A 24,655-nucleotide genomic window follows, 5' to 3' on the forward strand; every position below is an offset into this window, starting at 1 on the left:
GAGCCAAAGAGTGAGAAGTAAAACTGTCTTAAAAACACCTTCCTCCCACCCCTCCTTCCATGTTCTCCCTCCTCCCCCCCAGCAGTGCAGGGAGACAGGGAATGGGGGTTATGGTCAGTTGTTGTTCCTGCTGCTGCTCAGAGAGAGGAGTCCTTCCCCTGCTCCCGTGGGGTCCCTCCCATGGGAGACAGTCCTTGATGGACCTCTCCAGCGTGAGTCCATCCCTTGGGCAGCAGCTCTTCCCAAACTGCTGTCCCGTGGGTCACTCCTCCATGGGGTGCAGTCCTTCATGAATGAGCTGTACTGACGTGGGTCCTCCACAGGGGCCACAAGTCCTACCCGGGAAAACCTGCTCCAGCATGAGCTTCCCTCTCCACGGGCCGCAGGTCTCCGGCAGGACCTCGCTCCATCTTGGGCCTCCCACGGGGTCACAGCCTCCTTCATGCATCCACCTGCTCCAGCATGGGCTCCTCCATGGGCTGCAGGGGGGTCTCTGCACCCCAGTGGTCCTCCATGGGCTGCAGGGGCCTCAGCTCCAGTGCCTGGAGCACCTCCTGCCCCTTCTGCACTGATCTTGGTGTCTACCTTGTTATTCCCATGTTCTCACTCCACTCTCCCCTAGTTGGAATTTCTTCTGTGCAACAATCTTCTGTTCTTAAATATGTGATCACAGAGGCGTTACTATTACTCCTAATTGGCTCAGCCTTGGCCAGCAGCAGGAAGTCCATCCTGGAGCTGGCTGGTATTGGCTCCGTGGAACAGGGGAAGCTTCTAGCAGCTTCTAACAGAAGCCACCCCTGTAGCCCCCCCCCCGCTACCAAAACCCAGCCACAGAAACGCACTACAGCATGTTTTTCATATGAGCAAGTTTTCTAGCAGCACACAGAACAAACCACCATCCTGGTTCATGCTATGAAAAATTCTATCTATTGAGCTGATAAATATTATAATGCAAAAAGTTAACACGAACAATTGGAAAGAAACCCCATATAACTTAAGTCTCTTTGTATACTTTGAAACATTATTCTGTTATAATCAGTCTTCAAAGTCTATATATCTGCCAGTTTACTATGCTATTGCTTACAACATGAAGAGTTTCCTATAAAGCACAGTGCAACAATACATGCGTTTTGTACAAGTGACTTCAGAAGGAAAGCTTCTGTCCAGACAGACTGTACAAGACAGATGAAAAAGCTGAAACAGCTTCAGTCAAATAAGAAAAATAAACCAGCCACATGGTCTAGGATAGAAACATTAGGTACCTTGATAAAATATTAAAAATACAAAAGAAACAAGATTTTGTAGTTTGTGGAGAGGATTGGGAGAAAAGAACTCTCCCTCCCATTCTGATTTAAGCACTATCAATCAAGCTGCTCAGCAATACCGGCTTACCTAAAAGCACAGCTGCAGAAGAGCCTCTGTAACCTGAGCATGCTCCATGTTCTGTATTGCTGGGTTTAGAGGACAAAAGCTTTACATGAGGCTAGATATTGTTTAGAGCTGGACCCTGGCATAGGCAGGAGTGGGAAAAGTACCTAATTATTATTTTTAATTCCCTTTATTACAAGCATCAGTGTCACCAAGAAAATTCAGCATATCTTCTTGCACAATTGCTATGAAAAATACTGACATCTAAAACTCAGTAAAAGATCTGTTTAAAGCATCTGCTGGACTTCTGGAAGTTTTCTAGGTACCACTTCTACTAAGATGTTAAAAACCCCTTACTTTAGCTGTGAAAGCTCACCACAACCCGGTATTTATATGTAAAGGGGAAGTTTCCAACTAAATTATAAAGCTTGTGAGTGGCAGAGTAATTGATTACTTCCATGTGGTAGCAGGCTAATGGTAACACATTCTCCTAATGATCTCTATAGTTTAACCTGGGGATTTTAAACTGGGCATGCATTTACCACATCTCAGTATCTTAACAATACCTTTCATATTCCAACAAAATGCATAAAGACAAAAAGGTGACAAAGACATCTAACTTCTAATTGCAGGGAACAACAGCATGAACTCTAGTCAAGCAGAGTTCACAAAAACACTATCCTTGTCAAAGGAAAACACAGTCTGTGAGACTTTCAAATACCTGAAATTAATAAAGACTTCCCACATACAATTACCAAAATGGAAAGCTTTATGTTCAATGGCCATTCAGAATTCTGCCTAAACTTATTGAGGTTTTAATTGCAACACACAGGTCTAAGTTTCCAGTAATCCATTTTTCCTGCTCACAACACACACTAACCAAGGAAAGACTAACACGTAGTAAACAGGTCAGTGATATAATACTCCACTAAGTGGCAAGTGAAGGCAAGGGGCACATTAAATGCTGAACAAGTGAAATTTCTAGGGAATGGGAATGAATACATTAATAATCTGCCTTGCAGAAATTATTAGAAATCTATTAGGCAATTAACTGCCTTAAGTGTTATATCCCACTACAGGGAATGGAGCTGAAACTGTCACTCTTTAGATTGTTAACACCTGAACAAAGCCATTAGGCTCTGAAGTAACTCATTACCATTCCCTGCAAGTGCTCCTGTAGAAGCATTTGTTAAGACTTTCACATTTCTACAACTTCACCCCAGGTCCCTCATAAGTCAACCACTGATATTGAGTGTTCTCTGCTTTATATAGAACTAATTAATTCAAGATAATTAAGTCGGGCTTTCAGGATTAAAGAGGCCTCTGGGGGAAATAAACCAACAGCAATGAACTGGTGTGAGTACAAAGAAAACTGAAATTTCACAGTAACCTCTCCTTTATGAAAGAGAACCTTGCTTTACTGTCCAGCACTCTCTTTCAACTTTCCTCTCTTAGGTCTTATTTCCACAAAATGAATTCCATATTCTGGTTTTCTTGCCATCAGTTCCCTAAGAAACATCCTAGCATGCTACAGCATCTCACCAGAATAATATCACACTGATTAAGAACACCTTCAAGACTTGAAATGTTTTACAAGCACAAGTCTACAGCTGTGATTGTAGAAAATACATTCTAAATTGTGTCTGGTTTTCATGATCAGGAAAAGCCTTCACTTATAGATATCACACACCCACCCCCTTACAGAAAAAAGGGAAATGTGAGCTTGATTTCTACCTCAGTCTCTTTATGAGTGAATTAACAATTAAGCTACTGGGGGGAAAAAAAGGAAAGAGAGAGAGAACATTTACTTTGTTAATTTCTTTGCTTTCCTTAAAGATCAAAAATTTGATTTATTTCCAAAGGATATCTATGTTTCATGCAGCCCACAGCACCTTCTTAATTTCATATTTAATTTGAAATAGAAGAAGGCAATTAAACAAATTTCAGGTTCATCCTAACTGGAAGCCTGTGTTAATCTGTCAGCTCAGACAAGGTAGGATAAGATCTAAAGCACTGAACCAGAATAAGTGTGATAAAAGAGCTAACAGAAGTCACATCTCTGGGGATTTGAACCAGAGAAGACATCAATAATAGCCTTATCCTGTTACTACTTATTTTGTGCTGCTGGTCTAAATGTCAAAACCATATGGATGATTCAAAAAATCCACCTAAAAGAACTTCTGACTAATGGCACTGAAGTTACTTTATATTGATAAACTACCCCAAAACACACAGTTTGAAAGAACAAATTAAAGATGGCTCTATCAAATTAATGTTAGAAATTTAAGTATTAGAATAATATATCACATAAAGATCATCCATATTATTGGTGCCACAGCTAGAAGTGATCAATGTACTTACAGCTAGTAACTCTCTGAAGATATAAAATCCTCCTGGAATTGTCACAAATACACATAATGTTCCTAATATCTAAATCTGTGGTACTACATTACAGTTTCCAAGGTCTACAATGACTGTACATATGAAGAGGATGTGAACTAATCCAGTGAGATGAGTAATTCTAGAGGAGTTCTATGAAAAAAAAAGTGTTCTTGAAGTTCACATTTTATCCAAGAGTAGTCAAATTACTAGAACTCAGCTTACATTTCTGTCTCAGATAGAATCCCATTTTCATTACATTTTAAAGGAGAAGAAGTAACACTACCACTTTATTGCTGTAAAGGAATATGACAAGAATCTTGAATAGACAGATTACTGTATACTTGTTAAAAAGCATTCAGATATCTGAAGAGAAAAAATTATTTCAGGTGTATATGGCATTAAAGGGGCTATGAGCTTAACAGTTAGCTCTGGAAATGGACTTTTTTACAGCAAGAAACAAAAATAAGCCAACCTGCCTATCACTTTATCGGCATGTCCCCTTCTATGGTTTACAACAAAAGTATTTACTATTGTCATGGTTTAGAGGAAATCTCTCCCCAGAAATTTGTCAGTGTTCTTTTCCCCATCCACTGCAGAAATTGTTTTTAGATCGCAGTTTGATACACAGTGAAAATCTGTATCAAACAGAAGCCTCATATACCTCAACTCTTACATTATTGTGTGTTAAATGACTAGAATATATTGAGCACACAAAGTGCCTGTATCTCCAAGTCTCCAAAAAATGCTGCTGCAATTGATGGTAAGTTCCTGTCTCACACCTAAAAGAATGTTTCTGTGGATCAATCTGGAGACCAGTATATCTAATGCTAAGCATATGTAGCTTCATGCCCTTGTAAAACCATTTGCACAAATCCTTAACTTCGTAACACAGATGTTCTGGGTGAGTGTCCTTCACTCTGATAGTGTTCAATTAAATACAAAAGGAAAACTGATACACCCTTTTGCTCTGAAAGCTTAATTGAATGTCTGACAGTTTGCAGAACTCTGCTTCAGTCCTATCAACCAGGTGGCACTCTCACAACAGCATTCATTCCCAAACTAAAATTCTTCCTTTTTACCTTTCAAGTATTTTAAGGACACTAATCACAATACACGTGCAATACAACTCACAGAAATCTAAACACTCTGCAGAACTCTTTTCAGAGACAATTCATCATGTTCTCTTTGACTCTGCTCATCTTTCTCTTCCAACCACCAACTCATAATAATGACAAAATGCCTTTTTTTTTTTCCTGGCTACTGCTGACAGCAGCTTAATATTCCAGTCTCATCTCAGTCTCTATTAGTCTGCCTCCTTCTTATACCTTACAACTCTTTTTATCTCCCATCAGTACTTTAATTACTTTTGTCTTCTTTTCTCCCATTTTGTACATGCAACAGCAAAGTTATAAACAAAAGTAGGCTGAATTACAACCACAAAAGATTTTATGCTTAAGAACTTCACAGATGCAAGAGAAATAGGACTGAGATGTTTATTCTCCACAATCAGAGATCCTATTTTTTGCTTATAGGGACGCATCTTCTTTAATTCAATGAATATTAATTTTAAAAGGCAATACACACATTCTAAATATTCAGAGGTCCTGAATTTTCAAAGAATCTTTAAAAGTAGGATAAGGAATATGACAGATGACTGCCTCTTGAGGCTCTCTGAAGGCTTCATTAACAATTCCACTCAAGAAAAGGAGTTTTAATACTGCACGGTGAGAATATCCACACTCACTGTGACAGTTCAGGAATTTTCCCTGTAAACGACTCATGACCTTTGTCTGACATTCAGAAATTGTTTTATAAATACTGTTTTTTTCATTGATTAACTCTCGTACACACCATTTCCAACCCTGCCACTCCAACCAGACAGAATGACTAGCCATAAAGAACAACAATTGCTTCATAGGGTTAGGCTGTTTAAAGTCAGGTAAGGGTTTTCTCCTGCTTGTTCATAAGGAGGAAGTGGAGAGAGCGGACGATACCCAAGCAAGTAAAATTCACTGAGCAGATAAAACACAAACGTAAAAAGACTTGAAAGAAGAGCCTACATAGGGGGCAATCTCAGTAATTTTCAGAGAGGAGAAAGAAGATGTGGTTTTATTTAGCTGGAGACACATAAGATTCACATAAGAACAAAATGTCAGAAAAGCTTTGTTATGAAGAAAAGCCAGAAGATGCAGAAGCCAAGAGGAGCTGGGCTGAATCCCAACAGTGACTTGAAAGATTTATGGTAACTCCAGAAGGTGCTTAAGAGACCCCACAGAGATGCAGATTCCAGGGGCTTAAAGAATGAATGGCCTAACAAAATAAATCCCTAACACATAAGCCAGTGAAATGTCCCACCAGAGGAGGAGGAGGAACTCTACCATCAACCCCAGTTAACCCACATGTTATTAAAAACAAAATCAAACCACAATGAATTCACATGCAAGTCTATGAGCCAAGAGAAACACAGATAGTTAGTCCTCAGAGCAAGAAGATGAGATTTTAACAGCTGCAAAGTGTTGAGCTAATGTTCAGAGGATATGCTGTTTGGTGGATTTTTTTCCCCCGCATCACATGGAGTAAAGCTCGGTATCTACTATAGGTCTCCTTGGCCCCAGGGCTAGACTTGCAGATATACAGAGAGAATTACAATATGCTTGGAGAAAGAATATCACCGGGAATCATTTCTTTATGAGGAGCTTTAACTTCTAAGAGACTCACAAACCAACGAAAATAAAAAAGTCATTGGACATGAATACTTCAGACCATGTAATTATCCCTTAAGTTTAAATTAAATGAGGGAATAAACAACAGTTACTCTGTATCTCAAAGTTCACGTGATAAATGCATAATGTTAAAAACGAGCAGTTAGCAAAAAAAAAAAGGGGAGTTGGATATGAGGAAAGTCTAGGACTTCAGTCAACCATGATAAAAATATATAGGTATTCATGGACAGGAGAGAGTAAGCAGAAATGTGAGTACTAGGATGAAACGAGAGCATGCTGTTAAAACTTGGCCATTGTTCTAGAGCTGAAGGAGTACCTTCCTCACTTCTGCTATCAGCAATGATTATGGCCAGTGTAACCAGAGTGAGGACACAGGAATGGAAGTTATGTACCTTAAAGTTAAAATTCAAACAGCATTCAAAGTGGGAGGATCCAAAACAGAATTACTACAGAACTGAAAAATCAAAGTACAAACTTGCAGCCACAATCATTCTACATCTTAACAAAACCACCTCTCTTGAAAATATTGAATGGAGGCACTACATTTAAAAACTGAAGTGAGAACTACAATCCTATCAGCCTGGCCCAAACATATAACAATACCAGAACACCTTCCAGCAAATAAAGAGAAGATAGAAGATAAAACATTTGCCAAGTACCGCAGTATCCATTCAGTAACAGATTTTTCTAGACACACAATTAAGTTGATCTCGATTTAGTAAAGCAACCCATAGAAATCATATTTCTTTACATTTGTAGTACAGACAATACAGCTATTACTGAGAGAAACATATGGTAAGAAACTAGATAAAGAAGAAATGAAAACAAGATGTCTTGAAAAAGAAAAGTAATGAATGTGTTGGTTCTATTGATAACCAGCTTGTTAAGTCTATTAATTAACTAGAAAAAAACCCAGGTCATAAGCACTTAAAAACATTCAACAGTTCTTGAAACTAGAAAGCACTGTCAATATAGGAGATCAATAGTATCTTTATACAGAAAAACTAGACAACTGAAATAATAAATATAGAATGACAAAACATGAAATTCCATACCTAATATAACTAATATTTTTGCTGTGAGCTGGGAATTTATTCATTGGAAACTGAAGAGGAGAAAAACACCCAAAACCATGGATGACTATAATTGAGAGTAATCCAGCCTAAAAGACAGGCAAACTGATTGAGGTGATATTACCAGATAAGTATTAACGTTCCCCTGCAAATAACTTGTCAGTTTGCATTTGGAAAATACTGAGTATAGATGATGGGACAGAGAGATCCAGCGGTCGGGCTAGAGCCAGAGACTTGATGAAAACACCTGCCTGACTATACATTTCAGAAGGCACAGCAGTTCTGATACACTTCCCAGAAATGCGTGGTAGGGGAGGTGTAGTCACTGGGAGCCCTCAGCGGTGGATGGTGGGTACTGAGATTTGCACCTGATAGTTCCTACCAATGTTTCTAACTTCCATCCACACTTTCTAGGAAAAATTACTAAGATTCAGTGCATGCTCACAGGCCTAAAACATGGTTTCCATTAGGAGACATTAGCAAGAATAATGGCATAGCATAAAATCAAAGTCTCAAAAAGTACACTTTAAGTGGCCTCCAACAAGATATACTAGACTTGGAAGACATTTATGTGTCCTGGAGATTTCTGAACACGGCATTTTAACAACAGAGGTTTTGAAACTGAGGGATAACTTGTGTCCCATAACCACAGAGTTCTGGAAATGTAACATATGTTCTGGTCTAACTCCCAAATACTGGCTTGGGTCCTCCCTTCAGACAAACATTTCTCAAAATTAAAAGCAGTCAGTCTTTCAAGCAGTATGTTTCAGCTGTCAGGTCTTTCCCGCTCCTCAGACACAGACAAAAATGGAGATTAAAATAAAAAAAATTATTTATTAGTTCCATGAAAATTTAAACATTACTTCTTTAATTGAATATTATGACCCTAAGAGACTTGGGGTTTGGCTTTTATCAATGGGAAGAGAACACAAAAGCAGCCTGGTATCAGAGCAAAATCATTATAAGACTGTACCACTGCCAAAATTATTGCTAAAGTCATCATCTTCAAAGACAACTAAAAAAAGAAAAGGAACAAATTCCAGGATATGGAGTTTTACTTTAATAGTAACAAAAGGGAGGAAACAAACAAGCAAACAAGAGGGGCCAAATATATGGGAGGTTGCCATTCTTCTTTCTTTTTAAAACCAGAATGCTCTCTCTTAGATCCTTTAAAAGTTATATAAATCTAAAACTAAAGGGAAAAGAATTTTCTAAGTTGTGATTTTGTTTTCAAATGAAACATTTTGGAAAAATAATTATTCTACTATTACTAGTGATGGCAGCACATATTGTTTTAAAATGTGTTACACTAAGAAGTTCTATGCTCTGGGAAAGCAGGTCACATTTGTATTAGAACGTGTTTCATCCCTTTGCTCCTACAGTGTCATGCATATGCAGCACTCTCTACCCCTCAGAAACCCACAGACACACATGAAGTTAGCTGGGATTTTCAAAACACAGAAAACCTGAAATCCCCCCAAAGAACAAGTTGTGGCTGATTTCATTGGAGCTTATGTTCCTAAGCTCCCTGTATGCTTGTTCAACAAAAGCTTTTTTTGAAAATGCCCTCCCAGTTTTCCCCACTGCTTCACAACTTGTGCAGCCATCAACTGGCATGATGTTGTTGTATGGTATTACTACAGACCTACACAAAGCAGAAGGTAGAGGCAGGAATTACCAGGTTTTGTTATTTTTAAAATCCATCATTCACCGAATCTTGTGCTCCAAGTTAAACAGCCAATCTTCAATTTAAGCAATTTTTGCCCCATCCTTTTTTTTGTACCATGAGCTGGAGACTCCAGCTGCAGCTGGAGCCCCTGATGAGGCTCCAGACATCAACTGACCCTTTGTATTAATGGTGCTAAAAAGCTACCCCAGAGCCTCACTAGAATAACTACAAGTGTAAGCAGAGCATGCCCCAAGAAATCCGAAGTGCTTTCAGTGAGTTAATTTCTCTAAATGCTGTAAAATTGAGGTCTATTGGATATCTTAATGAACAAGAGTAACAGTACAGTACACAAAACACTCAAAACAGGAACCAACCTGTTGAAAACTGAGCAAATGCTGAGTTGTTACATTAAGGTTACTGCTTCCCTCCCCTCAAATTCAAAAGTTTAAATTCTATGCTGATACGTTCTTGAGATTAACATATTTTCTAACAGTGTGCCAAAAACCCTAGTTATACAGCATGCACTTATGGCCCAATGTGTGGCATAAGCATTAACAAAGGGATAATCCTTCTCCCCAAGAGATTATTCTCCTCCATTTGGGAGCATCTTAAGACAACTGAAAATCTTCTCAGAAGAGGATAACAGACATGCCTGTTTGAGTCCATGCCCATGTAAGCACACACTGATCCTACAGAAATGTCATTAGGCATCACAGCGGTGAAAGTAGCAAACTGTGTCCATAAAATTATCTAATTAATCAAAATGTTGGGATTTCTTACAGAATCAAACTGGATACACATCCAAGGGAATAGTCTAACAAACGATTAATGAAGCACCCTTAAGTAAAAATAATGAAGTGTCTATGTAGCTATGGAGAATATTTAATATGTAACCCTATGAGTGTAAAGAAGCAGAGATAAAGGTATCAACATATCTGTGACTGATAAAAACCTTTGAGAAAACATAGTTTAATACAAATGATAGGTCAGTTATCAATGCCACGCTGCAGAAGAACACATGGAAGGAAAGGCTTTGGTAAATCATTACTCTGGTGTGTCTGAATATGAGTTCAAAATTCAAAGCAGGAAAAACCAAATGCGCAGTATAAAATTGTTTTATTGGGGTTTTATGCAGTTGAAAACAGAAGATCATGTAGAAGATAAAGTACCAGAAGGTGAGTGCAGTCACCTCCAGCAGCTTCTCTGACTGGTAAAAGACATCCAGTTCCTTGGACATTGCATTAAACCATATGTGTTTGTTTATAACTGTTCAAAAAAAAGGGCATACACAAGTTGTTTGTCTCACATATGTGTAGTCAGACATTAGTTAAAAAAACTGCCCTTCCTGTTACCCCTTTCCCAGGACCAGATGTAGGCACAAGCCAGTGGAAATGGAGCAGACATAAGCATGACAACCTAATTCTCCGCATGAGGGAAGTAGTTAGGGACAGGGAGGGGGAAGGGGAGACAAAAACACTTTACACAAGGTCAGTGCAGGAGACTGAGACATCTGTCAGGGCTGGAAGTTAGTACATTTGCTTTTATTACAGCAAATAATGTCAGTACCACAACAGTTTATGCTTAAAGCAGTGCAGCCTGTGAGCACAAGTAAATAGGCATGACAGTATCCTGATTTTTACTTTAAGTCATATCCAGCAGGAAATGGAGCTAGTAAAGTCTGGCATAAATGTAATGATTGTTTTCATTTAGTGCAAAGGACAGGAAGAGAGGGAATCTAGAGCTGTGTCTCCAATGTTGTACTTGCAGTTACAGAACGAAAACTCACTTCTAAACAAAGCATATCAAAGCATTCCAAAATCCATAGATTTGATCCATCCAGAGTAACACAAGTATCAATGGGAAGCTTGTGGAAATGAGGAAATAGGCACAAAAAAGAATTGCAACACAACCATCATCCCTTAAAACATGTTCTGCTAACTCTCATTGGCAGATGCTATGATGAAGAGCGAGGCTTTGGGTTGTACTGTCCAGTTCACCCTCACAAAGAAAGCCTAATTAAAACTTTCTTTACACTATTTGATTCAAATGGGACTAAGTGAGGAATAAGAACTGACAATACAAAACACAATTTCATCAGTAATCCACCTACTTTGGTACATTGTTCCTGCATTTACCCTAAAAACCTAACCAAGTAATTATCAAGAGGACTTGGCAGAGATTTTATATCCAACACAGCTGGCCAGCACATGGGTACTTGCAAACACCCCTACTGCATTAGAGTGCTTTAGTAGTTAGTGTAAATGCTTACAGTTACTACAATTTGGTCATGTATGTGTTAGACAGGATACAACTGTTTAATCAGCTATTATTATTTACTATATATAATATAAAATACTACTATATATATTACTATATATAATATAAAATTATACACACAAATTTAAATAGTGGAGTAGTTCAGTACAAAAAGCTGAGAAGTATCTGCACATCTTCTGTTGCAATGCTAAACACACCATCGCTGGACATGTTCTCCAGGCATGATGTAAATCCCTTGCAATTCAAAATTCACCAGAGTAGAATGATTTTACCTAAGTGCCAATGAAATTAATGACATTGTACAGCTTCTCATTGAGTTGTCTCAAAGAGCTTAGAACTGATTGAATGAACTGTGATTTATAAGTATTATTTTAAAAATCCATTACTCCTCCTGAAAGAATTGCCTTTTTATACAGAATAGTAAGCTTTCTTCATAGACTGAGACCAAGGGCACTTTTATTAATTCTATAAAATGTGAACTTGCTTCTACTACGTTACCTTTGTAAACAAGGATTAATTTTATAATTTCATCAGTGGCACATTTCAGTATTTGTCGTTCAAAAGCAGGTGCTGGCCAAACACTAATTTTTTTTCAGCTAACAAGAATGAGTACTGAAAATGAGATGGAGAGGTGATAGAACAGATGGGTGAAACCATAGTAATTGGGACCGACCATTCTCTTTGTCTCCAGGTTGAAAGCAAAGGTGTGATTTCTCATGGAACAGGTAGCTGATTGGCACAACCATTGCCACAGCATATTGGGGCTGATGATACTTTGGAAAAGCTGAGGTGAAGGCTAGGTAATTTTCACAGAAAAAAAATCCATTCAGGGTTACACATACCTAGAAACTATCTTGCTTGAGCTGAAAATGGTTGAACACCAAGAATCCATGGGGGAGAAATTCACATATGTTTGCCCTATTCTTACACTCATCCAGGGTGCATGCTTTTAGCATCTATAAGAGTGATATGGAGCTAAATGGGGTACTGGTCCAATCCAATACATACACTGACTCTTACACACAACATCTGTGCCAAATGAACTGTGTGATATTGTCCCCCAAGTGTTTTGTTGGCTGATATCTCTGTTTCCATACTGTTGACACCTGCAGCAGGATTTGAATAATCAGTTAGAGAAAGAGCCCCACTGCTCACAACTGCAGTGTTCACATTATTTACTGTTCGACACTCAGTGTGGATTAGGGATTGCTCACACAAACTCTGTCATTAATGCAGTACAGAGCAAGTTTCTCCAAGCCATCTACATAGATACTGAAGCTCATAAAGCTTCTGACCAGGGTCTAAATCAAACTCCTGCATTTTAAAAGAGAAATGCAGACTCTGGAAATCACTGATTTTTTTCAGCATCCAATTAGAAGTTTGTTTTCAAGAATGAACTGAGCTGTGAAGCAAATCAATTCTCATTCTGCTGTGTGTCAATCTGTTTGCATAGAAAAATGGAATTTAAGAGATTCCTAACTCATCTGTTTCCTAGTACTTTAAAGCCTTCCAGGAAAGACTATGCCTTCTGCTGACATAGCAATTTATGAAAATCTATATGGATGATAAACTGACATCAATGTTTGATAAAGGGACAGGCAGGTCATGCCCAGACATTTACAGCCTATTAACAATTTGCTTGAGAGTATTATAAGATAACTGCTGATGTCAGCTCTTTGTATAAAGGTGAACACCAGCAAAACCCGTCCATTTCCATCTAAAAATGTAGTTCACAATCATTACTCCAGAAGGTCAGTGGCTATGCATGAACTCGTGCTGGACACTTAACTGAAAGTTTATTCATTATTTTGCATAAAACTATATAAACTTAGCAGCCAAATGTATTCAAGGACTCTATGTTTGCCAGTGGTGCTCTAAGTAGTCTATAAGCTAATATTTTAATACAGAGATCTGTGCAATATAAAGTCTAGGATTAAGACTATTTAATATCATTACTCCTCTTCCACTACCCCAAAGCTGGGGATACATCTAATTTCTCTAATAAGAATACTTTTATCATATATGCTTCTTTTCTTAGCACAACTATAGACTAAAGTATGCACCAGCTTCAGACTTAGCCACACACAAGCCTTCAAAATTTCACAGAATCACAGAATTACAAAATCAGCTATGTTGGAAAAGACCTCTGAAATCATTGAGTCCAGCCCATGCCTGAACACCACTATGTCAACTAGATCATGGCACTGAATGCCACATCCAGTCTCATCTTAAACACCTCCAGGGACGGTGACTCCACCACTTCCTTAGGCAGCCCACTCCAATGTCTAATCACCCTCTCTGTGAAGAAATTCTTCCTAATGTCCAATCTAAACATCCCCTGGTGGAGCTTAAGACTATGTCCTGCTATTACAAGTTGCCTGGGGGAAAAGACTGACCCCCACCTGGCTACAACCTCCCTTAAGGCAGTTGTAGAGAGTGATGAGGTCTCCTCTGAGCCTCCTCTTCTCCAGGCTAAACAACCCCAGTTCCCTCAGCCTCCCTCATAGGACTTGTGCTCAAGTCCCTTCACCAGCCTCGTTGCTCTTCTCTAGACCTGCTCCAGCACCTCAATATCCTTCCTGAACTGAGGGGCCCAGAACAAACACAGTACTCCAGGTGTGGCCTCACCAGTGCTGAGCACAGGGGAAGAATCACTTCCTTGGTCCTGCTGGCCACACTGTTCCTGATACAAGCCAGGATGCCATTGGCCTTCTTGGCTATCTGGACACACTGTTGGCTCATGTTCAGCTGCTGGCAGTTTGTACTCCCAGGTCTCTTTCTGCCTGGCCGCTGCTCAACCTGTAGTGCTGCAAGGGGTTGTTGTGGCCAAAGCACAGGACCCAGCACTTGGCCTTGTTGAATCCCATACCGTCAGATCTGGCTCATCTATCCAGCCTGTCCAGGTCCCCCTGCAGCAGACTGGCATTCCCCCCCAACTTGGTGTCATCTGCAAATTTGCTAATGGTAGACTTGATCCCCTCATCCAGATCATCAAGATGTTAAGTACCTCAGCCTTTTCCTCATCTTTGGTAACTACATTCCCCCTGCCTGCATTCAACAAAACCCAGAACTTTTCCTTGCCCCTCCTTTTGCTAATAATGTATTTATAAAAACACTTTTTATTATCCTTTACAGAAATGACCAAATTAAGTTTTAACTGAGCTTTCACCTTTCTGATTTTCTGTCTGCATGACCTAACAACATCCTTAAACACTTCTTGAGTTGCCTGCCCTTCTTTTTTCCCCTGAGTTCCTGCAAAAACTCTCTGTCCAGCTAGGCTGGTCATCTTCCCCACCCACTCATCTTTCAGCACATAGGGCTGGCCTGCTCCTATGCCTTCAAGACATCTTTCTTGAAGTATGTCCATCCTTCCTGGACCCCTTTGTTTTTAAGGGCTGTTTCCCAAGGTAATCTCCAAATCAGCATCCTGAATAGGCTGAAGTCTGCCCTCCAGAAGTCCAGCAAGTATAGCTTAGATGACAAATTTCTCTGCTGTTACTGTAGTTCAGTCTGGGGTTTGGTCTTCCTGTTGTCAATGTATTAGTTTTAAAATACAGTAGCATTTTAAGTCAACAAACAAAATCTGTCTTTTCTGCAGCTGGCTTCTTGAAATTGAATGCAGTCAAAATTAGACCTGGAAAGCTCAAGAAGCAGAGTAATGCATGGCATAATCTCTTCTAGCTTCTTTCTGGTCTGCCTCTAACTAGGATGAATTGGATTTCATAGCTCTTTATAACTATTTTGCCAGCAGCCTAGTTTGCTGGCTTCATTTCTGCTTTCAGTAATTACAGAGCGGATTAAATGATCCAGAACCAAAACCACCAGGGAAAGAACTTTCCTTTTAGCTCCTTGTTTCAACATTCAAAGAAAGAAAAGGAAGAAAAATGCAGTTTGCAGCCAATGCTGCTACCTGCCTAGTGTCTCAATGACAGATTACAGTCTCTAAGTCTCCATCCCTCAAAGCAGCGATGTAACCTCTGTCCCTTTTTGTCCTCTTTGTCCTTTTTAATTTTGCAGAAGGCAAAGAAAAAATAGGAGAAGACTCTCTCATTCTGCAAGTACCTCTTGGAAATGTGCATTTCAAGTAAGCATGAACAACTCTCAAATATACTAAACACTTAAAAATCCTCAAAACCCAAGCATTCTTCTTACATATATTATACCTTTAAATATGATTTTCTAAAATCCCACAGGTTTATTATTCCAGAATTTCTGGTATACCTAGATTAGCTGTAAGAGCTTTAAACAAAATCTTTATTTGCTGTCATTGCATTTACAAACCTCCCACAATCTCAGTATCAGAAAATCTGTTATTTTTAAATAAAAGGAACGGAGGAGCTCTAACCAGGGAGTTGAAACAGCCTCCTTAATGGACCAGAAAAGTGCAAGCTGTCATAACAGTGGAATGCATATGGGTCTCTATCATTTGCCAGATAACATATGTTTTTTCTCTTCCTCTGCTCTTTTAGAGATGATTCTAAAGCAAATAAACATGAATTTTCTAATAAACCATAAAAGAAAATACATTTACTAAAAAACTACTGACATGACTGGCAGTAATTCATGACAATTAATGTTCTCTTCAAGATGCAATTACAGGTATGTAACTTGTTAGACTTTCAGTAAGAATGCATGTGCTGTATAAAGTGAATGACATTTATGCCACAGAGTACCCAGCATACCTCAGCAGTGGAAGAAAGTTTAACCTACAAGCCCCAAACATATACAGAATATACTGTGCTGTATAACACAAAATAAACACCTTCGTTATGTTCAAAATATGAGTTGAGCTGAGAGCTGTCACTGTCACCAAATCTTTAACTATAAGCTTTGCACAGCCTGATAAGGAAAATACTCTTTTATGCAGCAGTCCATGGAGGATACGAAACAGAATGTGGAGTTTCCACCCCATCTAGGTAAAAGGTAAAACACAAGGCAAACTGGTGCCAACCTGATGCACTGATTTCCTTTTAGATGAAGTTTTAGCCTGCTCAGAGAGAGAGAGAATATTGCCACTTCAGCTAGAAGACTAAAAATCCTGACAAACCTAGCAACACAGTAGTATAATTCAGAGATATATTGTACTAAAGAGAACTATAACAGGGAGTATTGAGAAGCATTGCAATCACCTAAAAAAGCTTGAAAATGAAATTTGTTATCAGAATTAAACCTCTGTTAGTCTATGGCAAAGCTTTATTCCTTAATTCATTCATAAGATTAAGTGAATGGCTCAGAAGAGAAACACTTTGTCACACCTCATACTTTTAGGCCACAGAAGTGCAGTCATCAGAGAGGTATACACCATAGATGCTAAACCTACCTAAAATTGCCAAGAGTGCAGAAATAGGATATCCTCACCATCACTCAACAGTCATAGACATTTGTAATCATGTTGGTCCTTGAGAATGGGATAAAACATATGATAAGAAAAACAGGAGAAAGCCCAATTATGCTCTCACTCATTCCTCCATCTTATTCCATTTCTGGGGCATGCTGAAGGTCTTCAGGAAAACAGATTCATGTTATGCTGAAAGTTCATCAGAATAATTGAATAATCAATGTCATCCTTAAGGCCAGTGACCACTCAAAATTAACATGCAGTACCTCTACATGAAGAAACCAGGATTTTGATACATCTGCAAATATCAAAACGTTACCAAAATATCTGCAGACATCACATCACACCAAGAGTGCTTCTGCTGCTTCTACTTTTGTTACTGCAAATTGCCTTGGTCTACAATTTATCTCCAGTTGTGTTCATCTTTTCCTCCTTGTACCTTTTTTTGTTTTGCTTCTTTTTAATCATCTCATCAGTAATGCATAAATTTTAACAAAGGTGTGTCTATAACAACTGGTAGCAAACCAGAAGTTCAGTATACAAAAATGGGCAAAAATGTGATAAAGTCTGTTAATGACTTCAAAATTCTTCTTACATCTTTCACTGCATACCTTTGCTCTACTTTCTAAAGTCTGATAACCCATTACTTTCCCACTGATTTTCTCTTTTCTTCATTTAAACTTTATCCCTTTTGTCTGCCCAGATTTCTGATCTCCACCTTTGTTATCTACCCCAGAGATGCAATCCAGGGCAAAACCAATGCCACAATTCTTTCTTATATTAGCTGATGCAAACAAATGCCAGTTATTTTTCAGGATGCGGCTTCTCCCTTACTAGTCTGTCTGCACTGCAAGGAAGAACCTTTTGTCTACAAGGAAAAGCCCATACACACGCCTGGAATAAAGCAGTATTTCCAGAAGTTGCTGAAAACTATGTCCTTTTAGTACACAGTCAATTCTTCTAATTGCTAAATTCCTACAGACTAGGAGAAACCAGTAAAACACAGACTTACATGCAAGTTGATCCATTTCATAAGTCTTGCCCATATTACAGGTTACATTTGTGGAGAGTAGGGAAAATGAAGATAATCTAAATAACCACAGCAGAAGTAAAAGATTTCCCAGAAGGAAATGAATCTCCCATTAATCAACATGCAGTCAAGAATACAAGGGAATAAATCGTCCAGTTATTTAGTGGCTGGGCAGAGGTACAGCAAAGCACTAAGGCAGAAGGCTCTAGACACTCAATGTACGAAGCGATGGTTTGTCACCAGTTAGTCCTCAAGCTATGGTTACTAATGAACAAGACTTCAGTAATGCCCTCCCTACTGCAAGAGGCCCTCTGCTTGCAAAGGGAAAAAACTAGAAAGTTTAGAAGACTTCCAGGGACTATGACTGTAATCTAAAGGTAAAACGAATGTTTATCACAACCCCCCAGGCTGTGGAGCAGAGGAAGCTATGACATGAGTAGCCTCCTTCAGTATCTTGGTTTGTTTCCAGTTTTCCGGGAGCAGCATTAACAGAGTCCATGGTTACCTCTTTTTCATGCTAGCTCTGAAGTTCAACAGCCCACTTAGAACAGCACTCATACCACAGATCCTGAAAAACAGCTTGGCCAAACCAAAACTTATTTTCTACATTTTATCACTCACTGCAACTTCTAGAGCAACATAAACAAAGCTGCCTGCTTCATGATAGCCCTTCCTGCTCACAATCTTTGAGTATCAGGAAAACGGGGGAAGAGGTATGAGGATAATTTTAAAAGGTGAGTATGTTTAAAGCTTAAGCCTGCTACACAACACGGTATGAAACTTGGACATCACTATGATGATCTTGGATTCACCTGTAAGTAGAAACGGCTTCGTTCCCAGGCAGTCCATGGGATGCTCATCTGCTGTTCCTCCTGATCATGCCCCTCATGTCTCACTCTCATTCATCTTTGGCTTTAATATCCCAGGTTTGATCATTCAGCCACCAGGGTGTAACTATTTATTTCTCCTTTCTAAACAGGATTATGGCAGCATGGTGACACTTGCAAAATTCAGTACACCACAGATGATAGCCACAGGAACATGACCCCTGTGGCCCTAGAAAATCTCCACTATTAATACATCAAAACATACCAGGAAAAAAAAATAATAAAACCACAATCACAGGTTATTTTCTTTAAAATATTCAGGAATCCTTCAGGAAGCTTTTTCTCTAATTAAATCAAGAGCAAAAAAAGGTTATTGATTAGCTCCAGGCGCGGTATCAGGCTGCGGCAGCACACCCCAAAGGCTTCCGATCCGCTGCCTTTCAGCACCACGGACGCCCGCGCCCACGCCCAGGGGCAGAGACCGGGGCTGCCGCAACGCCCCTCGCTTCTCCCCGGGAGACGGCCAACTTTTAAAATCACGTTATTAATTTTCTTCCGGGATTTCCTAGGGTTATCGGTTCAGGTTTTTTTTTTTTTTTTTTTTTTTTCCCATGGGGTTGGAGGAAAAAGAAAGGACAGTGATGGGATTTTCTTTTTGGTTTCGGATACAAAATGAAAAGCTCCATGACCTCAACCTTGCCAAACTTTTTACAGATTCATTTTTATTAGGGTTGTGCAAACTGTGTACTTTTTCAGCTCAAAGTGCAATTAGAAAAAGAGAAAAAAATGACAGAGAGGAAAACGCTTTTTGTTCAAATAAACTACTGTTGGACCCAAAATATCATCAACGACCCCTGATTTGAAAAATTAATTAATTAGGGCAGCCGGAAATAAAGGCAGAATGATTTCTCATCAAATGTACTGAGGAAACGCACTGCAGCTCTCCCTAGGTCTCCTCTTTAATCACGTTTTCCCCAAATTCATGTGAGTTCTGCACAAACTCAGAAACATGTCTACATTTACCCAGGATCAACTGCTGTGAATTTTCCTCTGATGGAAAAAACTTTGTTCAGTTCAAAGCTATAAATTGTGATATGTCATTACAAGCTAAAAGCAAAAGGGCTCTTTGGCAACCCCTGGCCCTCCAAAGCCTCCATTCAATCTCACTTGCAAAGAATAAAGGGCGTTTTATGGACAAATAGAACAGTTTGCTCTATTAACCTTAATCAGTTTCTGTGAAGGCAGAGTGAGTTGATTATCCTCCTCAGCAGAGAGCTCGGGCAATATTACCAAGCCGCTGAAGCACTCTGATTTCAGGCCCCTCTGTGTTACACTGCCCTTCTCTCCCTCTGTTTCACTTTGAGTCACGCTTACCCTCGGAGATGGGTCCTACTGGGTTTCCTCTAAGGACCACCTCAAGCCCTCAAAAGTATCACAGGCTGTTTAACTCCCCCTATGGGGTTTAACCAGAGGTGATCCTTGGTTCCTTCTGAAGATCTGAGCTTCTGTGCTCACCACCCATGCTACAGGTTTTAGGGGATAAGGAACACATTTCCAAGGGCCCCCGGTACCAGGACCGTGTTACGGGCAGCGCTCCGAGCGCGCAGCCTGACGCGGGCCGGCGCGCGGCTCACCTGCACGAGGCGGCGGCCGGGCGCCGCGTGCTCGGGGAGGCGCGCGCGGTACACGGGCCGCTCGAACCGGGGCTCGTTGTCGTTGGCGTCCTCCACGCGCACGCTGAGGCGGCAGGCGGCGGCGCGCGCCGGGACCCCGCCGTCGCGCGCCACCACGCGCAGCTCCAGCGCCGCCTGCCGCTCCCGGTCCAGGCGCGCGCGCGTGCTCACGGCGCCGCTCCGCGCGTCGATGCGCAGGAGCGCCAGCGCGGCAGGGTCGCCCTCCAGCGCGTACCGCACCTCGGCGTTGGGCGAGCCCGGCTCGTCGGCGTCCGAGGCGCTGAGGCGGAGCACGGCCGTGCCGGGGGAGGCGGCCTCGGAGACGGTGGCGCGGTAGTGGGGCTGCGGGAAGGCGGGAGCCTCGTCGTTGAGGTCGGCGACGCGCAGCAGCAGCGGCTCCTCGGCGGAGAGCGGCGGCGTGCCGCCGTCCGTGGCCACCAGCCGCAGTTCGTAGAGGTCGCGGCTCTCGCGGTCCAGCGGCCCAGCCACGCAGAGGAAAAAGACGCCGGCCCCGGCCGCTCGCAGCGCGAAGGCGCCGTCGCCGCCCAGCAGGGCCAGCGCGATGCCGCCGCCGCCCTCCGCCTCGCCGTCTTCGTCGGCGTCCGAGACGGAGACTCGGGCCACGTAGTCGCCTGGTCGCGCCCCTTCGGAGACCCGCGGGCCGCCGCTCTCGGTGAGGTAGAGGAGGCGGATGGCGGGGCGGTTGTCGTTCACGTCCAGCACGGCCACGGAGACGAGGACGCTGGAGACCTCGGGCTGGGCGCCGCCGTCCCGCGCCTCCACGACCAGGCGGTGCAGGGCCCGCGCCTCGCGGTCCAGCGGGCGGCGGAGGCGCAGAACGCCGCTGCGCTCCTCCACCGTGAAGTAGCCGTCGGGGTCGCTCTGCCGGCGATTGATGGCGTACCGCACCTCGCCGTTGGCGCCCAGGTCGGGGTCGGTGGCCCGCAGACGGCAGACTGCGGTGCCCGGTGCCGCGTCCTCCCGCAGCCGCGCTCGGTACTCGCCACGGCTGAAGGTGGGCGCGTTGTCGTTCTCGTCCAGTACCCGCACCGACACCCGCAGACGGCCGCGGCGCCGCGGGCTGCCGCCGTCCCACGCCTCCACCACCAGCCGGTGCACCTCGGCCCTTTCGCGGTCCAGCCGCCGCAGGAGCACCAGCTCCAGGGGCTCCGGCCGCCCGTAACGCAGCTGGAAGAGCGGCGGCTCTCCGGCCGCACCGCCCTCCTCCAGCAGCGCGTATCCCTGCGTGCCGAAGCGGCCGGCGTCGGGGTCGCGGGCAGCCGGGAGGCGGAAGGCGGTGCCGGGCGGGCTGAGCTCGGAGACGTTGAGCTGCAGGCTGTCCCCCGGGAAGCGCGGCGGGTGGTCATTCACGTCGGTGACCGCGATCTCCACCTGCACCACCTCGCCCCGCAGCGTGGCCGCCGCAAAGCTGTAGCGCGCCCGCCGCTCCCGGTCCAGCCGCCGCGCCGTGCGGATGATGCCCGTCTCTGGCTGGACGTGGAAGTCCGCCAGCACCGCCGACTCGCCGCTCCCCTCCGACAGGAGGAAACCCCCCGGGGACTCCGCGCCCGCCGGCAGCCCCGCACGGATGTCCCCCACCAGCGTCTCGGCCGGCAGCCCCTCGTCCACAGCCAGGCTGAGGTTATACACCGGCGCCGTGCTGCCGCCCGCCGCGTACAGCCACAGCAGCACCAGCAGCGCCAGCGCCCTAGTAGGTCCCGTCGGGGGAGCGCTGCCTCGCTCGCCCCGGCACCTGCTGCCCCGCAGCCGCCGCGCCATGTTCCGCTAAGCCGGCATCGCGGGCAGGCTGCGCCCTGCTACTCGGCGCCACCGCCGCGCAGGTGCCTTCGCCTCGCCGCCGCGGGAGAAACTCCCGAACGCCGCCGCCGGTGATGGGAAGGACGAGCCTGTGCGAGGGGGCGGGAGAGCAGCTCCCCGTCGCCCCCGCCCCGCGCAGCCCCCGCCCCGCCGCCCCCGCGCAGCGCTGGGGGGCCCCCGTCCGCCCACCCAGCGCCCGGTGGGCTTGGCGTCCCCAGCGCACGGACATGTCGCGCTGGGCCGGGGTGGCGCGGGGCTGCTCCAGTGCCCCCCAGAATCCGGAGAGGTCTTCGCCGAAACCGATTCTCCGGGAAATCACCTGGCTTCCTGCTGATGGGGGAAAGCGTGACTAGCGCACGGGCTGCCTCTAGTTGCAGAGGCATGCTTCGTGAAGGAGGAGAATTTAAATGAAACAGAAATCTACGAGGATAAAGGGATAATTCAGCAAGGATTTTTCTCGCCTTAATATTCTGATCCTCGTTTTCCTTGCTTGTTATCCTAGCACTAGGTCAGTATAGCACTGAGCACGGCAGGGAAGCCTTTACCAGAAGTAAGTTTTAAGTAGAAACTTCTACTAGCTTCAGCAAGACCAGAACGTCTATCCTTTACCACTCTTCTGACTCCCATATCTAACTCAGAGTGGTCTAAGAATGAACTAGTATTTCTTCAATGATGCTGAGAATACACAGCATCATATAAATGCTATGTACCAACCAACCATCTGTCCTTCCATGAAAGCTAAGTACAATGCTGCTCCCACCAATCCTTTACAAACTTCATTTCACTTTTCTGGCAAGTTTAGCAGATGCTCAGAGAAAAGTAAATTCATTCTAGGACAGACAAGTCAAATCAGGGCAAAGACAATAAAGTAGTAAGAGAAGTTACTGTAACTCAGTCCTCTCCTATAAGGGGCACTTCTGAGAGGGCAACTATTTTACTATTTGCCACTTTTCCAAGTCATGGTAGAGCACTGCCAGAGCATTCCCTGAGAAGAGAGCAAAGTTTCTGTAACACCCCTTGATGTATGGGGAGGAGAAGGGGAAGAGAATGTTTTTTCCAACAGTGTTAGGACCTAACAATCCCAACAATCCCACATATCCAGGTAAGAGGGAAAACTAGGTTCTAAAGTAAGTCTAGAAGTCTTAGTGCACATGTGTAGCTGCACACACGGGAGAGGGGACACACGAGATCATATCCAGTGTACCTGACTTGCCTCCTTACACACAGAGACAGGGCTGAGCAAAAGCTAGATCTTGTCAGATCTTCTTAGGCGCATTCTGAGAAAGTCTCTGTATATTTATATACTGTGATAATTACAAGCATAGAAGCAAGAAGGAAACACTGAGGTCCTTGCCAGCTTCGTTCATATTCATTGAGAAAGCACATGGATCCTCCCCAAGTCACAGATGTTCAATATGAAAATGCCTGAATTCCACTGAATCACAGCAAGTTTGGAAAAAGAGCCATGTCCTATGCAGCCCATGCAGTCACTAAGAAAACATGTGAATCATGTTCAATCAGGCACATTCACTGAAAAGCTAAGTAAAACCTTCTGTTGACAAGGTCAGGCAGTGCCTAAAGAGGGAAGTTCTGTATTCAGATACAGCACGCATGAAGATAGCAGAAGAAAAAATAAGATTGACGTAGTTATCCGTGTTTCTGGCAGTATTCATGTATTCTGTGAAACCAGGGCACTTAAACAGTTTTATGAGAAGTAAAATCATATATAACCACTGCCCAACTACATGTTTCCAGAAATAGTACATCTTCAGGACACTATAGATGCTCTGCCTACTGTGAGCATGAGCCTTACCTTATAAGCGTTCCTCCACCTTTTTCATCCTCCTGCCTTCTATGAGTCTATTCTTTCCATTCCTTTCTTAAACTTTTCCTCTCTTTTGCCATGTTCGTGATCTCATTTTTTTCTTCCACAAACCACAAACAGAAGTTTCTAAATTTTGAGGAGATGTTTGTCATCTCCTGGATATATTTAGCTGCCCCTGCTGTTCCCCATCTCCTCTGTGACATGCTGACCTACACAGAAAGGGGAAGTAATATACGTAAGACATGGAGGGAAGCTGCCACAATGACATTATCCCAAAGGAAGCAAGGTTTCAAAGTTTTAGTGCAGTAGCTCCCTCCTACATCCTCCACAGGTCAGTCTCATAGTGAAGACACTTGCCAGCTCCTCAGATCTACCAAGTCTTCTAGTGTAAAAAGTGGACAGGAGGATAAGCATAACATTATTTGAAGAAGAAGCATGTCGGTTAGAGCACACTAAATGCCTGTGCATTCCAGTTGAGAAGGGATCCACCTGTGTGTGAGCCAGTGTGCTCAGTTAGACAGCAGAAAGTTACTTCTCCACCTGTCCTTCATTCCCTTTCCTGGAGGTAGCCACCTCTGACTTCATAGGCAGGTGAACAACATGAAAATTCACTTTCAAACTGCTGAGGTTTCAAGCCGAGCCTCTTCAGGCA

At 43.0% G+C, this 24,655-nt stretch overlaps 1 protein-coding gene across 2 annotated transcripts in view; it reads right to left on the minus strand.

Moving 5' to 3' along the window:
- Nucleotides 1-22,228, minus strand: part of DCHS2 (dachsous cadherin-related 2) — a 112,575-nt gene extending 90,347 nt beyond the window's left edge. For both annotated transcript variants that reach the window (XM_039384653.1, XM_027747355.2), the window contains exon 1: nucleotides 20,322-22,228. In XM_039384653.1, the coding sequence (XP_039240587.1) occupies nucleotides 20,322-22,139 (1,818 nt within the window). In that variant the 5' untranslated portion in view covers nucleotides 22,140-22,228. The remainder of the gene's footprint in view (nucleotides 1-20,321) is intronic.
- Nucleotides 22,229-24,655: the final 2,427 nt, after the last annotated feature.

Source organism: Pipra filicauda, unplaced genomic scaffold (genome assembly GCF_003945595.2).
Source record: "Pipra filicauda isolate LSUMZ 115617 unplaced genomic scaffold, ASM394559v2 scaffold368_size711631_pilon, whole genome shotgun sequence".
Classification (NCBI taxonomy): domain Eukaryota; kingdom Metazoa; phylum Chordata; class Aves; order Passeriformes; family Pipridae; genus Pipra; species Pipra filicauda.